Source organism: Tenrec ecaudatus, chromosome 17 (genome assembly GCF_050624435.1).
Source record: "Tenrec ecaudatus isolate mTenEca1 chromosome 17, mTenEca1.hap1, whole genome shotgun sequence".
Lineage (NCBI taxonomy): Eukaryota > Metazoa > Chordata > Mammalia > Afrosoricida > Tenrecidae > Tenrec > Tenrec ecaudatus.
This window is the reverse complement of record NC_134546.1, coordinates 60,556,685-60,580,535: the sequence shown is the minus strand read 5'-3', so window position 1 is coordinate 60,580,535 and position 23,851 is coordinate 60,556,685. Positions and strand designations below refer to the sequence as shown.

The window sequence follows — 23,851 nt, the reverse complement described above, 5'->3', positions numbered from 1 at the left end:
GCCTCCCTCTATCCTGGTACTAAAGTCTGTCTTAGCTACCTAGAGCTGCTGGCTGTAACAGAAGGACCACAAGTGCAGACGCCCACAAACAGAAACCCATTTTCTGACAGTTCAGGGAGTTAGACGTCTGAGAGGCCCCGCCCTCACTGGCTTGTGGGGTGGGGGATGGCCCTGCGTCCCCTCAGTATCTGTGAACTTGGCCATCCTTGGAGATCTCCCTGTGTCCCGGCATCAATCTTCCCCTGGATCTAGGGGGTTCTCACTACGGGGACCCTGGGCCCCCGAACATGCTCCATTCTGACTCTCCTTTCTTGGCAGTGGTCAGATTCCTCCTCTCTGCTCCCTTCTTTCATCTCTTGGGAGACAGGAGGTGCGGCGCAAACAAGGGTGTCACCGAGGAGCATGCGTGGGACTTACACTCTCTTATAAGGCTGTGAAAGGAGATACACCCTTACCCCTGCCTCAAACATGCAGAGGCTAGGATTTACAGCCTGTATCATACAGTGGAGCATAATTCTATCAGGTCATGACATGGAAGACGACCATAGCATAGCAGGGCCCACATGTTTTGGGGATGGGGCATAACTCGATCTGGGAGAGGCTGCATGTGTTGGCCTTGGCTTGTGGTGCCCTCTGCCTCCAGCCCGGGCACCAGCATTGAAGTCATCATCAAAAACCCTTTATGAAGCGCCTTGATGAATAGCCCGGGGGTGGAGGTGGGAGGTGGGAGGGCAGTTCTGGGACAGCTTCCCAGCAGCCCCTGACATCTGGGGCTCGTCGGCTCAGACAGACAGCTTATATGTCAGCCAACAGCAAGGGCTTCCAAAGAGGGAGCTGCAGGCCCCATGCCTAGGGTACAGGACCAGGTCTTTAGGCGACATTCATGCCAAAGGTAAGACAGGCTGGTTTTCTAAAGGGAACCTGGGCCTTGGATTCTCTCCTAAAGCTGGCTGGAAGCTCTCTGAGGATGAGGGATTTTATCAGTCACTGGGAGGGAGAGAGGGCAAGAAGAGAAAGAGAGAGCAGTGGGAAAGGGAGGGGTGGAAAGGGATGGGAGGAAAGCATAGGACTAAGGCCCTGTGGCCAGGCTCCCAGTACACAGCCTCAGGGGACACCAGAGGCCCAGCAGAGCCGTTCTTCCTGAGACCCCCATTCCCCCCTGACCCCGCCCCCAAAGCACTCCCCTGAGCACCCCTGTTCTTCTCCCTGCAGGTGTTCCAAGAACATGGAATCCTCTTTGGCTACCGGCACCCACAGAGCTCAGCCACTGCCTGTCTCCTCAGCCTTTTCCAGATGACCAATGAGACGCTCAACATCTGGACTCACTTGCTGCCCTTCTGGTATACCTCTGCCTGCTTGGCTGGCCTGGCTCATCCGGGAGCCCCAGAAGTGGGGTTTCTCTGAAATGCAGTTGAGGTTGGGAGGGCAGAGGTGCCGAGCAGGGATTTTGGGACACTCGCTTCCCCATCCAAGCAGGTGCCTGGGTATAGAGGTGGGTGGTGTGATGGCCGTGGGAGATGTTGGGGCCTGTCACTAGGATGAAATTTAAGGTATGGGCGGTGGTGGGATTTGAGGTGCTCCTGACGCCCCCTCGTCTTCCCTGCTCCCCTACTCTAGTGCTTGATTAGAAAATAACTATTTTCATTACCTTCCGCGTTAGAGGGTTTCTGAGTCGAATCCCTGGTTAAACAGGTTCCTTCACCTCTCTGAGATGCACATTTCCCCACCTGTGAGGCAGGGGTAGGAGCGACCCCTCCCTAGGGTGCTGTGAGGGGTACATGGGAGGTGCTTAGACCCCTCGAGTGGAGCCAGCGTGGAGCAAGGCTCAGGGAGGCCCTGGGGCTGCAGGAAGGTGAAGAGGGGCCCCACGGAGAAAGCCAGAATGGAGACCAACTTCCAACACCTGTCTCACAGGTTGGCTTACGGAGTAGCTGGCGGCAATGGGGTGGGACCAGAGTGTCATCGTGTATTGCAGCTGGGAGGGTCTCAGAGGTCACTCTCTCAGGCTCCCATTGGCTGGAGTCTATGGAGGGCCTTCAATCCCTGTATCGTTTCAGTCCATTCTCCCACAAACTGTTCAAGCCCCTCACGGTGACCTAAAAGGAGGGGGCAACTTGGGAACATAGCCCAGCCCGTTGTGGTGGGGGTTGGTCTCTGAATTCCTGCCACAAGCAGGTGAGAAAGCCAAGCGAGTAGGAGGGGCCGCAGGATGGACTGTGGGGGGAGATGGTACAAATGCGCCCCTTTGGAATCAGTGTGCCTGACCTCAAGGTGGAAGATGGGACAAGGGCCAAAACCCAGGGGAAGGCTGTTTGCCCTCAGCAACCACCCAGTGGGAAGAAGGGGCTCAGACTCGCGGGGGGGTGGGGGAGGAGGTGTGCAAACCGTCACATAGGGGTGGCCGCATTGTCTCGCCCTAGGCGCCTCAGGCTGCCTTCATCTTTCATTGAGACGAATTGTACCTCGCTGTGATTATGCGTCTGGGGCTGCCCTCTGGGCCTTCCTGGGTTGTGATCTTCATGGAAGCGAATCACCGGCGCGCTCTGATGCCAGACCACTAAGTGGGCTCGAAATGCCACCTTTGGGTCAGCAGCCATGCGCTGAAAACCAGACTCACCAGGGCTTATGGGTAAAAGTCTGATGTCAGTGCTACATCAAACCTGAGCAGTAGTGACCCTTCAAGATAGCCTAGAACTCCTACACGGTTCCCAAAGCTCTGAGATGTGTTTTACAGTAGCATGCTAGCACGTCTTCTCCCAGAGTGGCTGGTAGGCTCGAACTACTGACCTTTTGGTTAGCAACCGAACACTTAACCATTGCACCATGTGTTAAGCTGGGCTGTCTAGAGAAACCAACTGTGACATTCATCGATGCACAAGAAGGAACCAGACATCAAGAAGACGCCCCAGCCCACAGTTCGATGCTAGCCCTCCTCAGACTCAAGACCACCCCCAAATCCCCCCCTCAATGAGAACTTATCAGGCTCTTACGGATAGGCATGTTGGGTTCCATCCCTACACTTCCATGCAAATTCAACTTGGCATAACATCTAACTTCCAGGGCTAAGTTCTAATACATGACAACATTGCAGAAGGGAGTGGAGTCCCCTTCTTCTGCAGGTAAAGCCGGAATCTCCTTGGAGGTGTGGCCTGACTCACTTCTTGTCCATCTGCTCAGAGGGCCCCCTGAGGCCTTGTGAGCACCCTCAGCCCCAGGTCCTTCTCCCCACAACTCGGCCCTTGCGCAGTGGGCCAAGAGGCCTCGTGCTGGGGGCATATGCGTCCCTTGGCTTGAACATCAGCGGCGCAATATTCCCCTTTAGGGATGAGACACCAGGACTGAGGCTGTTGGGATGTTCTGTGCCCCCACCCTTGTCCAGGGGTCTTCGGCTCCTGTGTGAGCATTTCTGTGGGATGGCTCTGAGGCTTTGCAGCCCAGCGAGCGGAACAAGGCCCACCCACTGTGCATAGCACCCCTGCTCTGTGCCGGCTCTGAGACACCACTGGAAAGCTCAGCGATTCGACCCTTCCGGAGGAGGGCCGTCTGCTTCTATAAAGACGGCAGCCTACAAAGCACTTCTCCTCGGCCCTTTGGGGACACGATGAGTTGGAAGGAACGGCCTGGGTTTGATGTTTTTAAGGAATGGGAGTTGTGGCTCCTGTCAACTTGCTAAGGGGTGGAGTCTAGTCTGTCAATCAGGTAGCAGCTTGATGACCCCCTTTGGAGGTGCAAAGGAGACAGATAGCTCACTGGAGGCCAGATACACACTCTGCTTGTCTACCTGTGAGACATTCCTCTTGACAAGCCATATGGAGCTACACGGATCGAGCCACAGCCCTGGAGCTGGAGGAACCACATGGAGACCCATGCCAGTGTTGAGAAGCTTCCACCACCACTGCATCCACAAGACTTTCCACCCACTGGCCTGTGATCTTCCTGCACTCAGCATCATTGCATGCGTAGCGTGATTCTGAAAAGGAATTTATGAGCTAATATTGGACTTATGGACTTGACCTGGACTGGGCTGGGATGTTTCCTCAATATATTCTTGTATATAAAGCTCTTTCTTATATCCATATGAGTGTCTCTGGATTTGTTTCTCTAGTCCACCCGGACTAACACAGGAGTAGAGGCAGTTCAGTGGTAGAATTCTTACCTCTCCTGTAGGTGACCCTGGCTGGATTCTCAGCCAGCTCACCCTCAGGTAAAACTACCCCTTTGTCTGGCTCATGCATTTCCCAGAAGTACAATCAGGTAGGGAGTGGCCATCCCCGTGCCCTGGGAGACTGATGAGAGTCAGATGCAGTGCATGAGAGAGGCCCTGGCCACAGAGGCTGAGTGGGCCCCTCCTGTGTTCCAGGTTCTTCGTGTGGAGATTCGTGAGCACACTCTGTGTGACAGACGTCCAGAATGACAGCTACTCCTGGCCTCTGCTTGTGTACATGGGCACCAGCTGTGTGTACCCCTTTGCGTCCAGCTGTGCGCATACCTTCAGCTCCATGTCCAAGAATGCCAGGCACATCTGCTACTTCCTAGACTACGGTGCCGTCAACCTCTTCGGCCTGGGTACGTGAGTCCCTGCTCTCGCCTACCCAGCTCTCCATGACAGGGTCTCTTGGGCCTTCCCCTGGGTGAGCTGGAGTCACCGTCAGGTTGGCACAAGAATCATACCCATGCTCCTGTCCAGGTGCTTGATAGGTGGTTTTCTAAGAAACGTCTCCAAAGGTGTGCTGGGGAATGGTCTCCCGCTGGCTCTGTGGCTTGCAGTGTGTGCTCATGTCCCTGGTGTAAATGCCCCCACCATGTGAAGCTGCCAATAAGACATCCCTGCTGGCATTCTGCGAGACCTGTGAACCATCACGTGGCCCCACTGTGCAGGGGGAGGGAAAGCAGACACAGCTTTTTAATTATGACCCATGGCTCCTGAGTAATTCTGGACCATTCACAGTCAGCCCGCAGGGTCCATGCGGACTGGCTTCAGCCCCTGGGTGTGGTGGTGAGCGCCATGCCCAGAGGCTCAGAGGAAAGATGAGATTTGCTTCACGGGCCCCCGGAATCGAGTGGTACAGGCAAGGCAGATAAAGCTGGGTAGGCCCTCCCAGCCTTCTTGTCTTTTTTCCTCCTGCCCCAAGCCCTCTCCCCTTGTCTGCGCTTCTCGCCTCCCGCTTGTGGGCGCCTATCTCTCCCCCAGCATCCTCATGCCAGCCGCTTCCTTCCTGCCTCCTCATCCTGCTCTGGGTGTGAACCAGGCAGCGCCGTCCCTGGTCCAAGAGGTTGTCCATGAGATGGGGCTGCACGCCCCCCTGCTTCCCTGCTTCTGCCTCTGCCCTTTCCAGCCAGTGACTGAAAGTCAAATGTGCACATGCACCCACACGCATGCAAACACATCCTGCACTGTGTACATCTCCCCCTCTCTCTCCTCAGCCCTCTGCTGTCTTCTCCTCCCCATTCATCTCTGGACTGTCCAGGCCGGGCCAGGGTAGGCCTTGCTGGCATCCTCATCTGGGGTCTCCCATTAGCCTTTGATGTGGGACTGTCAATCTTCCTCTTTCCCTTTTCCTTTTGTGACTCTTCTGGAATGCCCCTCCCCTAGCCTTCCCCCGCCCCTGCTCACTCACCCTCTTCTGCTGGAGCCTCTTCCTCCGCTGAGCCTTCTAGGGGGGGCGAATAGAGAAAGTGCCCTTGGGCCTTTTCCTTACTCTGGGGATCCCGTCCATGCCCAACCTTGATTACCCCCCTAGGCAACTCAGTGCCATCGAGTCGATGCCAACTCATCGGAGTGGTGGTAAGTGCCAACCGTGGCTCTGACACTGACAAGCCGGGTGACCCTGGGACAAGTATCCTCACCAGCCTCCTCTGTTCATGGGAGCCTGGGTACCACCGTGGTAACCACCTCCAGAGGTGACCGAGCGGCTCGATGAGGCTGACCGCCACTACCACCACTCGCTGCCATGTGGTCAGTGCTGACTCATCACTACCCTTTAGGACAGGGTCAGAACGGCCTCCGTGAGCTTCCTAGACCAGCTCTCTACGGGAGCAGAAAGCCGCCTCATTCTCCCACTTCCTCTGGCCAAGGCACCCCTAAACCTCCATCCCTAGTTTAGACAACAAACCCAGATTGCTGGCCCCTTCCCACCCTTATCTCCTCTCTTGTAATTTCCTACCTGGCCAACCCTCCAAGCTGCTCTTCCAAGACCCACCCCTGGAAAGAATCCTCAAATCCCTCCACCCTTCCAACATTCTAGTCGGTCAGGGTCAGGGTCAGCTCACAGCTGCTGGCCCCATACTTCCGCCTGCCCCCCTGTCCTTCCATCATGTTCCACATCGCCACCCAGGAAGGTGTCTCTACAACATTCTGAGCACTCTACCTCTCCCCCCTAGAGCCTTCCAAGGGTCATTCCTTGTGGGCTAGGATGAAGCCCCGCTCTCTGGCCTGGCTGCTTGCATGGTCCTCTCACTGACCCCAGGCCCATTTATGAAAAGGACACGTGGTTCGAAACCAATACCTATGGGGCTGGCATCCTGGGGAGCTTTCAACACCAGCTTAAGGCATTAAGAACTGCAGGGCACTGTGCTGACAGGCCCAGGTCCTGGAGCCAGGTGGCCAGGGCTCAAATCACCTCCCCCGGGCAGTTGTAGGCTCTTGAGCACATTTCGTAACCGCTCCGAGCCTCGGTTCTCTCATCTGTAAAGTTGGCATGAAATGAGCTTCTATTAGGGAGGCACTTAATAAGCCTCAAGGAGCCCGGGTGGCATAGTAGGTCACACCACGTGCTGCTAACCAAAATGCAGCCGTTCAAAACCACCCGCTGCTCTGCAGGGGAAAGAGGAGGCTTCTTGCTGCTGTGAAGAGTCAGTCTCGGAAACTCACAGAGGCAGTTCTACCCTGTCCTGTCGCTGGGAGTCGACTGCATGGCAGTGCGTGGTGGCAGTGGTCGCCGGCATCATCAACCCTGTCACCCATGTCTGGACCCCTGCTCCCGTGAGCAGAGGAGGCCTGGCGGTGGACCCTGGGTCCACTAGTTTGCAGGTGTCAGAGCCAGGGTTGACACCCGCACCGCCTATGTCACCTGGCTCTGGATCACCTGTGCCCTACTCACCATGGTCCCCTCCTCCTCGGCACCTGCTGGACCCTGTCTTCTCTGCTGCTTCCTCCCTACAGGGCCTTCAAGGCTCGGCCCCTGGGCTTGCAAGCCCCCAGACCCGCATCCACCTCCACCGTAGCTCTGATTCCATCCTCCTTGGTGACCCATCACTCCACCCCGATGTGTGGGTTTCCAGCCCGTGACTGTGGGGCTCGACACGGGGAGATGCTCCACATGCATGAGAGGAAGGACAGACGGTCAGCCTAGAGAATGGACAGAACTTACCGGTTCTGCTCCGACGTCTGCTCCATTTTCTGCAGCCACCGGTCCTTGCCAACACCGAGGCCCACGAGCTTGGTATGTGCCCCAGATGCCTCCCTGGTTCCCACCTCTTTCTACCACTAGACCATCATTAGGTTTGGTCATGTGAGTCTTCCCAATGCCTCCACTGTCCATCCTCCCACCCCTCCCCTCCCCCACAAGGACCCTCAATGGCTCCCTGCTGCTGAAAGGGAAGGTCCACTGTCCTCGGGCCGACATCCCAAACTACATCCGTACCTTCATCCCATCCTTCCAGGGCTGGGCTCCAAGATCAGCTCATGTGCCTCATCCTCCACCCACCCTAAGCACCCACTCACTCTGCTCTCCCCTGCCAGCCTCTCCCATCAGTGGTACCTCCTATTGCAGGCCCAAGAGACTCCCTCCCTGGCATCACCCACCAGGCCTGGCACACACCTGGCCCATAGTTGACTGAAGCCAGCACGCCCAGGGCGAGGGCTCCAGGCCTGTCTATCTAGCCTCTTGTTGGACCTCCCTGCAGACAGAGAGCATGCACAGCCGTGGTGCTCGGCAGCCCTTCTGCGTGCCTGGCCCTAGCTGCATCACCACCTTCACGAGAGCCCATCTGTGAGGATGCTGCGCTGTCCAGGGTTGAGACCTGTTCCAACCTGGAGCAAGAATCTCAGGGCCCTTTATATCCTTGGGATGATGCCCGTACCTGTTTCTTAGGCCCTGGGTTGACAGAGCGCCATGCAGGTGTTTGCAGGACCTCGGCAGGTGGCAGTACCTTGAGAGCATTGGGTCCTGGCCCCTCTCTACAGGTGAAGTCCACCTGAGTCCTTGGGAAAGGACCGTCATCTCTCTTGCCCTTCGGAACAACCTTCAGCAAATGGGTCTCCACAATGTCCCTGGTTGACCCTTGTCTCACCAGCAGAACAAGGCGGCGGTGGCTGGCTCCACATGCCCAGCCCAGCCCACCCTGTGGGTTAGCCTCTAAGCAACAGCACCCCCCCCCACCCGCCTCCCCACTTACTCCAATACTCGTCTTTCCACATGGGGGCCTCGCTTGGGTTGGGGAGGGTGGGGCCTCCGGAGACATGTCCCTACTCGGAGAGTAAAGCCAAGCACACTAAGCAAGGTGACAACAGGGTGTGCTTACAAGCAGGGACTCTCTCCCTAAACTGCCTGGGTTTGAAGAGTGTCTCTGCTACTCTCTAGCGGTGTGACCCTGATGAGTGACTGAACCCCACTGCATCCCTTGTAAAAAGTGCGGGGCTTTCAGTCCGCCGGGGGCTGCACTCGTGTGTGGAACATGCGCGGTAGCATCTGAAAGCCCTTGGGCAGCCAAGGGCTAGACTTGGGGTAGTGGAGAGCAGAGGCGGAAAGGCATGAGCAGTGATGCAGAAGCGAGTGTGCTGGTGGGCCTGTGGGCATGGTGAGGGCCCCGGGGGATGCTGGGAGTGCGCCAGGGTGCTGGATGGTCTTCCCGAGGGGGACAGGTAGCACTGCGTGCTGGCGCCTTTCCCAAGGCTGGTCTTTCTTTCCCAGGCTCAGCCATTGCCTACTCTGCATACACCTTCCCCGACACGCTGGTGCGTACCACCTTCCATGACTACTACGTGGCCCTGGCGGTGCTGAACACCATCATCAGCACCGGCCTCTCCTGCTACTCCAGGTATCTGAGCTCTCCGACTCCTGAGGGGTGGGAGGGACGAGCCACTGGGAGGGGCAGCGGGAGAGGTGGGGGGCATGAAATGGACGCTCAGGCACCTCAGACGGACCTCCTGTGGCCGGGCAGAGCTGGCTTCGGTCACAGGGCCCCAAGCTCTTGCTGTCATGCTCTTGAACAAGGTCGCCTGGCAGTTTCCTATTGTTCTGCAATTTACGGAGCTGGCCCTGCTGTGGGGCGTCTCCGCCTCATCAAGCCTCAGTCGGCTCACCTGTAAAATGGGGGCAACATTTCGACCTCCTGTGGCGACGTAAGGAGGGCAGGGGCTATTCCCAGAGCAGCTAGTCCAGGCCTGGGTGTGTGCTGAGGGGCCTGCCCCTACCCACCCCTGCTGGGTGATGGGTGATATTTCAGATGCCAGGCAGCTGGCCTCCCGGGAAGCTTCCTGCCCAGGAATCCCTTCAGGCACACTGGCTCTATTTCCCTCGGTGGCTCCCTTTCACTCAGGAAGCTCCCTGGAGTGGCAGTGGGAGGCATTGTGATGGGCGTCTCTCCTTCCTTTATTCAGCTCTTGGCGAAGAGGGACAGCTCAGTATTCCAGCTCTCTGCAAGACTTACAGAATCTTGCACGTGGGAGAGCCAGCCTACTGGGTAGCCCCTGGGGTGGGGACCTTCTGTCACATCTGAGTCCTAGCCACGCCCACTCCCAGGCTCCTCTTAATTCCAGGAAGCCTGTCTGCGCGTCCCTACTGAGGAGCACTGCAGCCCCACTGGGTGCTTACTGCTTGCCTTGCTCTGCCCCCCAACCCCTGCAGGAGAAAACGAGGGTGGTGACGCCCATGGACCTCCTCCAGACTGACTTTGGCTTCCTTTGAGGACAGGTTTGACAGGACCAAGGGAGAAGAGTACACTTTCCAGAAACTGGATAAACTGGTTTTTTGCTGTGTGTTGCTTTGTTTGGTTTTAAAAGGGAAGGCTCCATTCTTAAACAGCATCAAGAATACCTGCTCCCTTAAAAAAAAAAAAAAAAACTTGCCCCAATTTGCCTTCCATTTTCCACTCTAAGGCAGGCTGAGGGTAGGGTGTAAAAGTCTGGTTTCACCATGCCTGGGAGCTGGTGGAGGCATACAGTCTCTCTTCCTGGAAATGACAGAGCTCCCCGAGAGCTGAGAGGGCTGGGGCTGACTCCTAAGAGCGGACTCTAAAACCAGACACTGTGGGTTATTAGTTTCTCTCCCTCTCCGTCCTCAAGAGCTCTGAACTCTGGAAACTCAAAGATCTCCATTAAAGCAACAGCTCTGTCAGACAGGGGCTGTGGGAGCTGCACTGATCACGGATAGGGGAGGAGATGCGTCTGCAAGTGAAGGCCCAACACACATAGAAAGGAAATAACGATGCTTGACAGAGCTCGGGAGAGAGGCCGGGTGCACAGGCCTGGTGCATGGTGCATGGTGCATGGGCAGGCTAGTGCCCAGGCACCTGGAGACACCTGGATCTGCTCCTGAAAACCAGTCACCATCCCTGTGGGGTTGGTTCCTAGAGGGACATAGAGCTCTGGTGTTTGGACTATAGGATCTGACGGAGAAGGCTGGGGGGACAGGGAAGGCTTCCAGCATGCGGAGGGGAGGAGTCTCCAGAGTTAAAGCAAATCTAGACTGCATTCCTATGACCCCAGAATGCACTAGAACATCTGTGGCTTAGTGGTTGTTAAGCGATTCCACCAGGCGCTATGCTGTTGGGTGCATATGTATTTAAATGTCCCTTAGTTGATGCCGTGATCATGCTATAACACACGCCTTTGTCCCCACAGCCCACTTTGTCTGGTATTAAGATTGCCACCGTAGCTCTCTTTTGGCTCTCTGTGTGGATCATTTTTTCTACACTGTCTGTTTCTTTATCTGTTTGTGTCCTTGAGCTTAAGGCATGCCTCCTGCAAACAGCGCACCGTTGATTATGTTTTTGTATTTATCCTGCCACTCTTGATGCCTTTTGATTGGAGCATTTGGTCCCCTACGTTCCCGGGGCCTTCTTTTATTTATGAAACACATCCGTAGCTGCTTGACCCTTTCTCCTTCCCTCCCTCTCTCCTTTCTCTCATTCTTGCCTTCCTTGCTTTTATTCATTCGCCTGCTAGTTCCTGCTGCGTGCCCCAGGCACCACTGGGAGGGACCCGGGCACACAGTGCTCCAGGGTCCTGGCCAAGAACTTCCTGCTGACTTTCTTCCTCCTCCAAGCCCCGCCTGCCCCTCCCTCCTGCTCCATCCATCCCAAGTGTGGCAAAGCGAGAAGAACCAGGTCCCCTCCCCTGGGCACAGAAGGAGACCCTGAAATCTCTGAAGAATTTGTTCCCGATGGCGCTCCTTCCGTTACTGTGGTTGTTAGGCACGGTGAGGTGCTTCGGTCTCATCTGCGAGCCATGCCAACAAGCACCCAGCACCGCCTGCTCAGAGGCCACTCTCAGTTACATCACACACTCTCCTGGGCTTCGGGTTTCATCGTTTCCCGAGGGGGGTTCTCAGTTCTTGCTATCAGGGGATAGGTGTGGCGCAGATGTTTAACATGCTTGGCTGTCCCCAAAAGGTTAGCAGTTTGAGTTCACCCAGAAGCACTTGGGACAAAAAAGCCTGGCACCTACCTGTGAAAAATGTCGGTCACCACTGTCAGTCAGAGATGACCTCATGACAGGTGGCCATGTGAGAGACCCCGGGGTGTGCAGATAGTCAGTCCTCCACTACTAACCTTCCAGTTGGAAGCCACCCAGCCTCACCACGGAGACAAGGCTGGCCCGCTGCTTCCATCAAGATCACAGCCATGTGTACACATGGTGCCGTCCTCATTTCCAAAACATTTTCTTTCTACTTGAGCTCTTGGTACCATCCGTACAAATGTGCTTGACACAATGGATGGATGGATGGATGGATTGAGATAAGAGCTGTAAGAGTCCCCAGTAAAATAGTTAAAAAAAAAAAAAAAAAAGAGACCACAGCCAGGAAGACCCTACGGAGCAGTGCTCCTCTGTGACACATGGCTGGTTTTAGATGTCATGGGATTTAGTTTAAATGCCCTTGTTTAAGAAAACAGCCCTCTCATAGACACGAGAGCCTATGATGCTTGGCACAAGGCAGCCTGGTCATCCCTGCTGATCTCCCACAGGCCTCCGGGAAGTTGGTGTTTGCTAGGCATCACAATCCCCGAGTCACTTTTCTGCTCATCCACACAAGGCACCTGACATTTGATTTTCTTTTGGACAACTACTTGCTGAGCAGAATGCCTTGTGGTCAGTTCTGTGAGGAAGAGATGGATTTTCTGCCTGGCAGGGATTGAGCTGTGGCCTGGGGTGACCCTGTGGCACTTCAGTGGGGTGAAGCCTAGAGGGGGCCTTGGAGGCTAGAGCTGGGTGTGGACACTGGCTCTGGATCAGGCCGTGAGACCAGGGAGCTCAGCCAGATGACAAGGGGCTGCTAGAGCTGGGGCTGTGGGTAGGCGTGTGGAAATGGCTATGCTCCTGCACATCTCGTAAATAAGGAAATCGCCTGCACAGCAACCTGAGGACCATACCCTACCGTCCCACCCCCTCACCCTCAGTCACAGCCAAAGACCCACCAGCTTCAAGCACCAGTTTCGGAATTCCCTTTGCCACAACACTGGCCTCGTTTCCCATCCAAGTAGTATTCAATCGGAGCACTGGTGACATCGTGGGTTATGCCTGGGGCTGCTAGCCCCCAAGGTTGGCCGTTCAAAAGCACCAGCTGCTTCATGGGGGAAAGATGAGGCTTTTACTCCTGGAAAGAGTTGATCTTGGAAACCCACAGGGGCAATTCTACCTTAGCCTATCGGAGTCATGTGCATCAGAAGTGACTTGATGGCCAGAGTATTTGCCCTGTCTTTGCAGGGAGGGATTTCCTGAAATCAGTGTTTCCCTGACAGCCTCCTTCTGGGCGGAGATCTGAATCCCCCAAACCTAAGGTGTCCAGATTTTAACATTGGTAAAGCGGGACACCATTGACTGGGGAGGTGGTGGTGGTGGTGTTATTGATTAAAAATTTGGTCTCTATAGAACAACAAAAATTTCATAGAATGCAAAAACAGTATTGTAATATATATATTTTTAATTTCAACATAAGTACAATTTACAAATATAATACATTAAAATTATGTATAGTATTATTTTATTCTTTGGCATATTTCTCATTTGAGTGAATTTTTTTTTAGTAAATTGCTGTCATTGTTTAAAAGGTCATGAAATTTTCACAAGAATTTGTTAAATTGTATTTCACACATAAAATGGCTTTCAAAGTCTCAACACTTAATTGTGACTTTTCTGATGTCCACACTTTATTTACTATAGAAAAAATGCGTTCAGTCGCAGCATTAGTTCCTGGTAAGGACAGCGTGTATTCCACAATTTTTAGTGCATTATTGTATGGAACAGGGTTTGTTTCAAAATGATGAAATATTTCTAACCATTTGTTCTCTATTGTGATTCTTGCTGATGCCCAAGATTTAACCTTTTCCTTATCAATATATATTTTTAATAATGATACCTCATTAAAAAGATCATTTTCACAAATATTACTATATGGGAAATTTTGAGTAATATGAACGAATGATTTTTGCACATCATTCCAATTAAGTTTTTGTTTTAATGTAACCCAATGAAAATGTTCAATATCATTGTAATGTACCGTCCACTCTTCTAAATAATCTATGCAGTTACTATAGAACTTTTAAACATGATTCATTATATCTGCACAATTTATTGCACCTTGTTCTTCTAGCTGGCTTATACTACTACGGATAGTTAATGGAAGATAATTATTTTCTAACGGCTCTTGACACTGAAATTTTAAATAATTAACTTCATTTGATACTTTGATTACTGAAATTTTGGCACCTTCAATAAGTTTTATAGCATTTTGAAAAAGAGCTGCTTGATTGTGTACGAACTCTAGCCAAATTTTTGAAGATTCTTTTTCAAAAAACTCTTCTAAAATCCTAGGACATTTATCCTGTGATAGAAAGTAGGATTTCAAAGGATCGTATATTTTCACAATTCTTTCGACAGCTGGCAAAAGAGCTAACCAGCGCGTTTTTCTGTATCCAAGTATTTTCTGATATTCGACTTCCGCAGTTTCACAAAATTCTCTAAGCATTTCAACGCGCACAGTGTATATATAGAAATAAGAATATATTTTAATAACAATATTTTCCACATCTACGGGCAGCAAATCAGCAGCTGTTTGAATGGCGTTATGTAGTATGTAGATTCCCTTCCCGTTCTCCCGCCGCTCCCTAGCTTGTCGTGCATTCTTTCCAAAAATCGGGACTTTTTAAAAACGCCGCGGGACGCAGGGCAAATTGTTAAAAAGCGGGACATCAGGTCACCTTAAACCGGGCCCTCGCAGGGACTGTGAAAAAGGGTGTGCTTTGGACACTCCTGCGGCTCTCACACTCCCAAATCTCTGCCTGTGGCGGTCCCCTGTGGCCGCAGGTGGAATTGCACCTCGATAACACCTCTTAACCCACCGCTCAGTTCCTTGTTTCTCTGGGTACACGTTTCCTCCTTTTTGCCCCTGTAGACTTGGCTTTGGGCATGCTGGAGCAGGGAGGGTCTGCTCTGGGATGGAGGTGGCACTGCTGGCTGGCCCTGGGGTTCTGTGGACCTCAGGGCTGAGGGCACGCTGGACAGTAGGGCTGGCCTAATGAGACAGGGCAAATTCCAAACCGTCGGACTCACAGTGGCCCTGTAACTCTTTACGGGAATAGAAAGCCTATGGTTCTCCCGAAGAGTGGCTGGTGATTTCGAACTACTGACCTTGTGGTTAGCAGCCCAACCCATAACCACCAAGCCACCGGGCTCCTGAGGATGGGGCCAGAAGTGTGAAGTGTGGAGTCACGCTGGCCTGGGCTGAAATCCTAGTTTAGCCTCTTATGAGCTGTTCTGATGCTAAGCAAACCACCCGGCACCCGCCTTTCCTGTTCCTGTCTTCTGCCCCAACATGGCGACATGGCAGTGGGTCCGGGTGGAGAGTGGGGTAGGAAAAGGAGCCTCACGGCATTATTTTTTTTTAAGAAGCTGCCATTCAGTGAGGACTTCACTGTCCACGGGGCACGACTTAACACTGAGTGTATCTTTCCCTCAGGTCCTGCTGGCCAGTCTGGGGGATGTGCCTGTGTGATCTCTGGGGACACACACACACACACACACACACACACACACACGACAGGGCTGGGGTTCGAATCCCAGCTCCTCCAGGCCCACACATGGGCACTGTACTGCAGGGGCTTGTGCTCTGGTTCTTGTCTGAGAGAATGGTGAACTGAGTGAGGTTCCTTGCCTTGGGCTGCTAACCACAAGGTGGACAGTTTGAACCCACAAGCTGGTTCTTGGGAGAAAGACAGGGTTTTCTCCTCCCGTAGGGAGGTGCGGTCTGGGAAACCCACAGGGGCAGCTCTACCCCAACCTATAGGGTCACTATGGCCTCCTCCGGCTTGCACCACTTTCCTCTCCACCTGGTGGCTGTCACATGCTTCTGATTCAAAGGGAAAGAGAAGCAGAAGGCTTGGGCGGTGGTAGGCTTTACCAGCTCCCCGCTGTGGCCTCTGACCTGACCTCGTAAGGGCTCCCTTCTTGCTTACCCAGGCTGCCCTCGTGCACTGCCCTGAGGACTGCAGCCTGGGGAATGCAGATTCAGACTCAGTGTTCCGAGCTGGGGGAGGGTGTCCAGACCAGACCAGGTGTTACTCCTGCCCCAAGGTCCCAACTTCTGGAGGTGGGGGTGGCAGCCTCTGATGCCCCTTGGGGTTTATGGTCAGGTGGCTGAAGGAGACAGAGCAGCCTGGCCAGACCCCAGGGAAGTAGCAGGCTGAGTTCGAGGCAGCAAGGGCAGGCTTGTGGGCTAGAGTAGAGGAGCCTGGGGACAGTGGTGGCAACAGATGGCATGGTACCCCAAGAGTACCGTGAGAGTCAGAAATGGTGGCTGGGGCTGGGAGGGGCCCAAGTGCTTTTCCCGCCCCAACGGACTGCATTTGAACAGGTCCCGCTGCAGCCCCTTCCCCCTGGGAGCCTCAGCACCTTCATGTGACATAGCTTGTGTGCTGCTGGGAACTCTGGCCTCACCCTCACCCTGAGATCACCAGGGACCCCAGGCCCCCCACAATAAACTGTGACACTGAAGTGGGACCCTGTCCCCACCACCTGGCCTGGATGGTCCACCCAGGTTGATCCCCAGGTCACTTCCTTTCCTGAGCCTTAGGATAGAGGCTGCGGTTCAGTGTTGACAACGATGGTTTGTGTGCTCAGTGCCCCTCCCGTGTCCCCCCAGTGCCCACCTGTGCTGCCCCACCTCCACAGGCCCCTTCATATCCCCTCTGGGAGAACCTGTTGTCTGGTCGGTGGTTGATTACAGCTCTTTAGAGTGGAGACAGGTGGGTGGGTGGAGGCGTGATGGAGAGAGAGAGAGAGACAGAGAGAGAGAGAGAGAGAGAGAGAATGACTTCGAGTTCACTCCGTTTCCCGCGTTCAGCGGGCCTGTGGATGGGATTAAACACCCCCAAACCTTCTCAAGTCATGAAGTGCCTGGTTGAATCCCAGAACAGTCCTTTGACAAGATTCGTTGTTTTTCTGATTATCATGCGCCCATGTAAAGGACACACACATACCTATGATGTCTATAGCCTGCATAGGGTTCTCAAGTGCACAGTGGGGAGGGCTGGTTCATAAACGTCTGCACAGCTCAGTTTGCACAAGCACGTGACTGATGCATCTTAACCTTTGCAGCCTGCTTGGTCAGTGGGTCTGTGCTATGGGGACCCCACCCTGTGCCCCACCTGTCTCCTTGCTGGAAGTTTAAAGGTTATCAGGTAGCGCCAGGCAACTTGGCCCTTGATGGGTCTTTCTACCCTGGACCTCCTCCCTGGCTTCATCTATACCGTTGCATCTCATGGTGTCCAGAGGTGGGGTCCCCTGAAATCCTTTCACGTCTGGACCCCAGTTACTTCCATTGGGGCTAGGAGAGTTGGAAAGGGCTGGTGGAGGTGCTGCTGCCTGCAGGAGGTGGTGCTCAAAGGCTGGGCGACCCTCGGAGGCTGCCCTGTGCACGGCCATCCTGTGTAGCCCTCCGTGGGCTTACTGAGTGTGCGCCTGCATGCTCAGCCTCCTGGAACGCTTCCCTCCTTCACGCCTTCCCCGTTGCCTTCCTCCACGCAGGTTTCTCGAGATCCAGAGCCCCCGGCTCTGTAAGATGCTTCGAGTGTTCGCCTTCGCTTACCCCTACACCTGGGACTCCCTCCCCATCTTCTACAGGGTAAGGGGCCCTGCTCTGTTCCTGGCAGTGTCCAGGGGTGGGACATCTCCTGAGCTCCTGGGGAAGGGGAGGGGGGTGACAGCACCATGCTGGGAATAGCAGGACACACAGGGAGTTAAGTCCCGGGCATTGCCTTTATGGCTTTGGCAGTGCAGTCGGCAGATGGCATGGGCTCAGAGCCCCTGTGCCCACCCCAACAAAATGAGTTGCACCCGCAGCCAGTACTGCCAGGGGCTCCAGAGCAACCATGGAAGACTGAGCAAGCGGGCAGCCTGGGGCTCAGCAGAGCCTTGGTTTTCCTCATTGGTGAAAGGGGTAGGAGACTAACAGCTCATCGGCCCTGGCCTGGGGCAGGTTACCTGAGCTGACAGGTCAGCTACTGGCACGTGGTCAACCAAAACCCATCCAAGCTGGGTGCCAATGCTAAGCAACTCTGTAGGACAGGGCAGACGGTTGCTGTGGGTTCCTGAGACTGTAACTCGTTATGGGAGTAGAGAGCCTGTCTTTCTCTCTCTGCACAGATGGTGGTTTCAAACTGCTGACCACATGGATCTCAGCCCGATGTGTAATGACGTGGTCAGAGTCCCATCCATGCATCATTACAGATGATCATTTAAGAGAAAGGTGTGATGGATAGGTGGATCAGGTGAAAGAGGTGTAGAAAGAGAACAAGAAAGGGCAAAACCATGCAATCTCAAATCCCATGGGCCCGAGTTCAAATCTGGCTCCCACTGTTCACTGGCTGTGGGGCCCAGGCAGGGTACATAAGCTTTCCGCTGTTTGCTCATCTGTAAATGTCCCTGGGTGGAGCCCAAAGGAGCACTGGGTAGATAATAGGTTATGTGTTGGGCTGCTAACCACAAGGTCAGCAGTTCGAAACTACCAGCCACTCTTTGAGAGACAGGTGAAGCTTTCTGGTCCTATATAGCGATATAGCACGGGAAAGACACAGGGGCAGTTTGTCGCTGCCCTATGGGGTCACAATGAGTCAGGTATGACTAGGTGGCAGTGAGTTTGCTTTGGGGAGGTGCAAGAAAGGAGTCCTGGTGGCTCTGGGGTTCCCCTGTGGGACTGCAAACCCAAGTGTGGGTCGTTTGAGCCCACCAGCCACTCCACGGGAAGCAGCCTGCTCCTGTAGATTGGCAGCCTTGGATGCCCACAGGGCCAGTCTACTCTGTCCCATAGGGCTGCAGTGAGTCAGCATCGACTCCACAGCAGTGGGTGGTTTTGTTCCGTTTGTTTGTTTTGGGTGGTGCAAAGGGTTACCTGTTCCACTATGGGTTGAAAGGTGGGCAGTTCAAACCCATTCAGAAGGGCACGGCCGGAGAAAGGCCTGGCAATCCCTTTCTGAACCGTCACAGGCTTGTGGATGGAGCCTGCTCCACACACAGGGGCAAGGAGCTTGTTACAGAATTAGGAACATCCTGGTCAGCCGCTCTGCTAGTTAGAAAGGAGCTCAAATGCTGAGCCTGCTACTTTTTAACTACATTCACAGTGCCTGCAATTAAATAATTAAATACTCCCAAATTAAATACTCATGAGCACTGAGAAGCTAAGATACAGTCACATGAGTCTTGGTTTATCGCCCAGATAAAGAAATCTGCCTACACAGCCCCCACGAGCGCCCCCTTATAAGCCACAGGCCCTAGGAAGTGCAGGCTTTGGCCTGTGAAGTCGTAATAGGTGGACAGGGTGTGGGAGGACAGAGGTCTCCATCATCTGAGACTGCAGATGCCTAGAAGAAAAATGGCCTCCTTAAGGTGTGTCCTCCGCTTAAGAGCTGGTGTCTGTCTCTAAACGCCTGCAGCTGTTCCTGTTCCCAGGGGAGAGTGCCCAGAACGAAGCCAGCCTGTACCACCAGAAGCACCTGGCCATGACCTTCCTGGCGTCCTTCCTCTACTCTGCGCACCTGCCGGAGCGCCTGGCTCCCGGGCGCTTTGACTACATCGGTGAGTGTGCACGGGCCCTGCTGCCCATGACCGGGGTGGGAGTGAGGCCGGCAGGGATGAGGCAGTCTGTCCCAGACCCGTGTGCTAAGGCTCTAACCATGTTCTTCAGGCACAGGCCAAGGTGAAGGGAGATTAGAAGCTGACAGATCTGAAACACGTGAGGGAGCTTGAAAAAGTCGGTGGATGCTCGCCTTGGCGCCACACAGACTAAGCTTGGGACGAGACAAAGATGAGCATGCCCCGTGCGCAGGGATGACACCCAAATCTGTGAAGCGTTCCACAGTTCTTTTACCTGAAAGTAGTCATGTCATGCTGCTGTTGGAGCCGTTTGTTGTGCTGGCTTTCCAAACAGAGGCTAATTAGGACAAAGGGAGAGATTTGAAAATGGAAAGAAAAAAAAAGTTGGTAGAGACATTCCATCATCTTTTTGGTCCATTTTCCCAAGAACTTTCTGAAGCCCCCTCATGTGGTGTGGATGCCCTGCTAGTAGGACAGGGTCAGGCTCCTAAAGAATCCCATAGGCTATGCAGCCCAGAGCGGTCCATTCTCCCCTAGAACATGAAATCATCTAAGCGACCGTGGAGGACATGGTATGAAGGGCACCAGATGGAAAGCGGAGGTGGGGGGAGTGCCAGCTTGTCTTGTTTGAGGTGGCTTGGAGTAAGGGTCATGATGGTAGAGTAGTGGTCCTCAGGTGGGGGACCCAGACCAGCAGGAGCAGCATTCCCTGGGAACCATTAGACATGCAGATTCTCAGCTCCCAACCCAGGACTCTTGAACCAGAAACTCAGGGGTGGGGCCCATTAACCAGGGACAGTGTGGCTCTCCCGGGACCCCAGCTCACTGAAGGGTGAGAAGTCCTGCTGTCAGAGGAAAGGATGAGGGCTCCAGGGTCTCACCTGCCGGCAGCGTTTCCCAGCTCATCCAGGGAAGGTGGGGTGGGCTCTGCAGAATGTCTCCCAAACTTGGCTCGCTGGCTGAGCGGAGGGCTCCCTTGGGTCACCTTGGGTGATGCCGGCAAGCTTGGGAACCAGAGTCCCTTAGATAGACTCTTGTGAGAGTTGAAGGGCCAGTCATCGTTCCCCACCTGGTGGCCAGAAATGTGGGCTCTCCCCCAAACTATGTTCTCCACAGTTTCCCATAATCTCCTCCTACTTGAGAGCTGTGGCCATCTTTGCGTTGCTGGATCTAATTAATATCATCTCCTTTTCCTCTCTGTTTACAGATGGAGTTTCAACTAGCTAAATGCTTGTAGGGCAGATTTTGGAAGGGGGCAGGGGACCGGAGCCTAGGGAAGTGGAGGACGCACTGCCTGCTAGCCCCACATTGGTTAAGCAGAGGTAGCCAGGGATGAGGTCTTGGGAGTGGGGGAGAACTAGGTCTAGGCTAGCTTTCTGTCTTCTTAATAACATTTCATTTACTCAACTCTAGCCCTTTCTTTGGGCCTCAGGATGCAGAAGAGAAAAACACCTCTGGGCAGGAGGGTTTGCCAGACAGCAGGAGCCAGGTGTTCAGTCCCTCATTTATTTTGTCCGCTGTTCATGGGACTGCCTCTCCAAGGCTAGTCCAGGAATCTGTGTCGAAAGTGATAGCATGGGCATGGTTGGCATCAGCCAACCTCTTCCTGTTAGGCAGGATTGCTGAAACCACGCTTCCTGCTGTGGCCGCATTTCAGATACGTCCATTGCTGGTGGCCTTTTATCTCCCGCCCCAGTGTAAGCACAATGGAATGTCAGCTGGGGAATGCCGCCCATCCACGGAGGCTGTGTCCTTGAACAGCACCGCTCTCTGATGATCTCATGCTGACTGGGGAGTCTTTGCAGTCCTTAGGTAGAGCTTGAGCAAGGTGGGGGCGTCACCCCCCAGGCCCACCTTCTTCCCAGAGGACACAGTGCTAGATGCTGGGACTCTCTGCCAGAAGGAGCAAAGCAGGCACCCGCCTCGAGGATGCTCACCCCTCCTCCACCTGTATTCTTGATTCTACTTCTGCTGTCGAGCGGTGGCGGCCAGGCTGGTTAGTTCCTGGGACGCATTACTGAGATCGTACCCTGGGATAAGCACCAGAGGTTTGATATTGGCTTTTTAGAATTCTCCTGTGGTCTGAATTCTCATGTGTGGCCTTCTCCTCTTACTCTGGATTTCATAAGGTTGTCCCGCAAAGTGGTCCCCTTCCCTGGGCTCTGGACCCACTGGGCTGTGATCTGTAAGGTCAGTAGTTCAAACCCACCAACAGCCCCCCAGGAAACAGACGGAGCTTTCTACTCCCGTAAAAAGTTAGTCACAGAATCTCATAGGGGCAGTTCTGCCCTACCCTATAGGGTGTCTATGAGTTGACATGGCGTGATGGCAGTGAGTTTGGTTCGGTTTGGCTGACCACACACTGTGAATCCCACCCTGTACCTGAGGCAACTGCTAATCTACTTTCTGTCTCTATAAAGCCCCAAACCAACCCCCTACTGTGAGTCAATGACGATTCTTAGGGGCCTGATACAGAGTTTCCAAGACTGTAAATCATTATGGGGCCAGACAGCCTCCTCTTTCTCCCTCAGAGCAGCTGATGGGTTTGAACCACCAACCTTGCAGCTAGCAGCCCAACGCCTAACCCAAAGTGCCCTTTGCTGCTTCTACAGGTTTGCCTGAAACTGAATCATTCCAGTACGTGGTCCCTTGTGTCTGGCTTCTTTTGCCCAGAAGGATGTTTTTTGGTTTTGTTTTGTGCATATCGGTACCCTGTCCCTCTTCAGGGCTGACCTGGTGGCCCTGTATGTTCACTGCAGGTCACAGTCACCAGCTGTTTCACGTGTGTGTGATCCTGGCCACGCACATGCAGATGGAAGCCATCCTGCTGGACAAGACGCTGAGGCAGGAGTGGCTGCTGGCCTCCTCCAGGCCCCTGTCAGTCCTCCAGATCACCGGAGCCGTCTTCCTGGGTGTCCTCTTCAGCCTCAGCAACATCTTTTACTTCTCAGCTGCTCTCTATAGGACCCCCGAGCCAGAACAACACAAGAAAGAGACGTGACTCATGCCACCAGCGTTTCACACCAGATGCCGACATTAAACCTCAACACCCTCAATCCCGGTCCTTGGTGTGATGGCCTAGAACTGTCACAGTGATTGGTAGCTTGGTGCTCGGGGCACGTGGTGGAGAGGTGGAAATCGGGGACACTTTTCTAAGTTTGCTCGGATTCTGTGTGTGACTTTCAGAGGCGAGTGTGGGTTCGGTCCAGTCCTTGAGGCAACTCCTTCATAGTTCATAAGGTTACATGGTCCTACATGCATTGAAAACAGGGCTTCCGTCTTATTTGAGTGGCTGGGTGCTGTACCCACTGAGAAGCCTTGTGTGGTACTCCCTGAGAAGGGAGCTTGCAAAGCTCCTCCTGAGAGCTTCAAGGAGGGGCAGCCAGCCATATTAAAAGGAGGCATGTTGGGCAAGAGCACTGGGAGAGAAAGAGGTGAGGGGGGAGGCCTGGGGCTCAGAGCTGGGAGACATTATAGCGGGAGGAAATTGGCTCCCTCACTTTCTCTCCTCACAGGTCCATTCTGCCTTCCGAGTGAAAGCCCCTGTATTAGTATGACTTTGGAGTTTAGAAGGTTCTTTTATCCCAAAGACCACAGCCCTGCGGTCTGTTCCACACTGTCTTGTTGTCAAACGTGTCAGGAGGGGTCAACTGAACTGCTGGTCATCCGTTGGGTTCATCCAGCGCCGTTTTCACCCACGAACGTGCCATCCTTGGGGTGCCAGGCATTTGAAGTTGCTTCAGCTTTTCCCATGTGCTACCGGAGTTTTTGCATTCATGTGCAGAGGATGCTAACAACCTTACCAGAGAGAGAGAGAGAGCGTCCAGTGTAGGGACCTTAGTCTAATGCTGTACTGTAAGGGACACCTGGAGAACCTGCGCGTTCAGATGCCGAGTCCTGGGCCCAACTAGGAAGTTCCACTTCACTAGGTTGGAATGTAGGATTTTAGAGAAATCTTCGCTGGACCATGGCCCCTTGGGGTAGCCTGAGGCTAGACTCGAAATCTGAGCGTCAGCTTTGTCTTGATTCATCTAAGTTATAGAAGCTTGCCCACCTCCGCCCACCCTACACACACACACACACACACACACACACACACACACACACACACAGAGCCCTCGCTTTAGGCTCAGCAGCTGCCTTGTGGGAATAGGCCAGCACTTTCTCATCAGTTGCATTATAAACGGAAGTTCAGTATTTCATGGTGTTTGCAGGGAGGACCAAAAAATGCTGTGACAAGCCATTTTTTATCAGGGGCCCATCGTCCTCTGATCTGCACTCGCTAATAACTTAGGAAATCCTCCCTCACGACGTGGGATCTCTGCTGATTCAGGTACACCCCCAAACCTTAGAATATCGATTCTGCGATTAAGAAGCCCAGACCCTGGAATAACCTGGTCAACAGTTCATCGTCCAATCCTCCAAGACAAGTAACAATTGCCATTAGATCAGAGTGGCCGAGAAATATGGGATCATTAGTTTTATTATCTGCTTGCTTCTTCTGGGAACAGCAGGGTGATACAATAAAATAATCTGGGCTGGTAA

At 53.8% G+C, this 23,851-nt stretch overlaps 1 protein-coding gene and 1 pseudogene across 1 annotated transcript; both read left to right on the top strand.

Moving 5' to 3' along the window:
• The first annotated feature begins 845 nt into the window (after positions 1-845).
• On the top strand, positions 846-22,307 carry PAQR5 (progestin and adipoQ receptor family member 5). The gene is made up of 7 exons (XM_075535808.1): positions 846-854; positions 1,213-1,340; positions 4,361-4,566; positions 8,913-9,039; positions 17,243-17,339; positions 19,147-19,288; positions 22,066-22,307. Exons 1-7 carry the CDS (start codon positions 846-848, stop codon positions 22,305-22,307), a joined length of 951 nt encoding a protein of 316 aa, XP_075391923.1.
• LOC142431160 (U6 spliceosomal RNA) lies at positions 19,475-19,575 on the top strand (annotated as a pseudogene).
• Positions 22,308-23,851: the final 1,544 nt, after the last annotated feature.

Bases quoted from the DNA above. Each gene is read 5' to 3' on its own strand.
- PAQR5 (XM_075535808.1), top strand. The intron at 1,341-4,360 runs GTATACCTCTGC...CCTGTGTTCCAG, and splicing joins ACTCACTTGCTGCCCTTCTG to GTTCTTCGTGTGGAGATTCG. The intron at 9,040-17,242 runs GTATCTGAGCTC...TCCTCCACGCAG, and splicing joins GGCCTCTCCTGCTACTCCAG to GTTTCTCGAGATCCAGAGCC.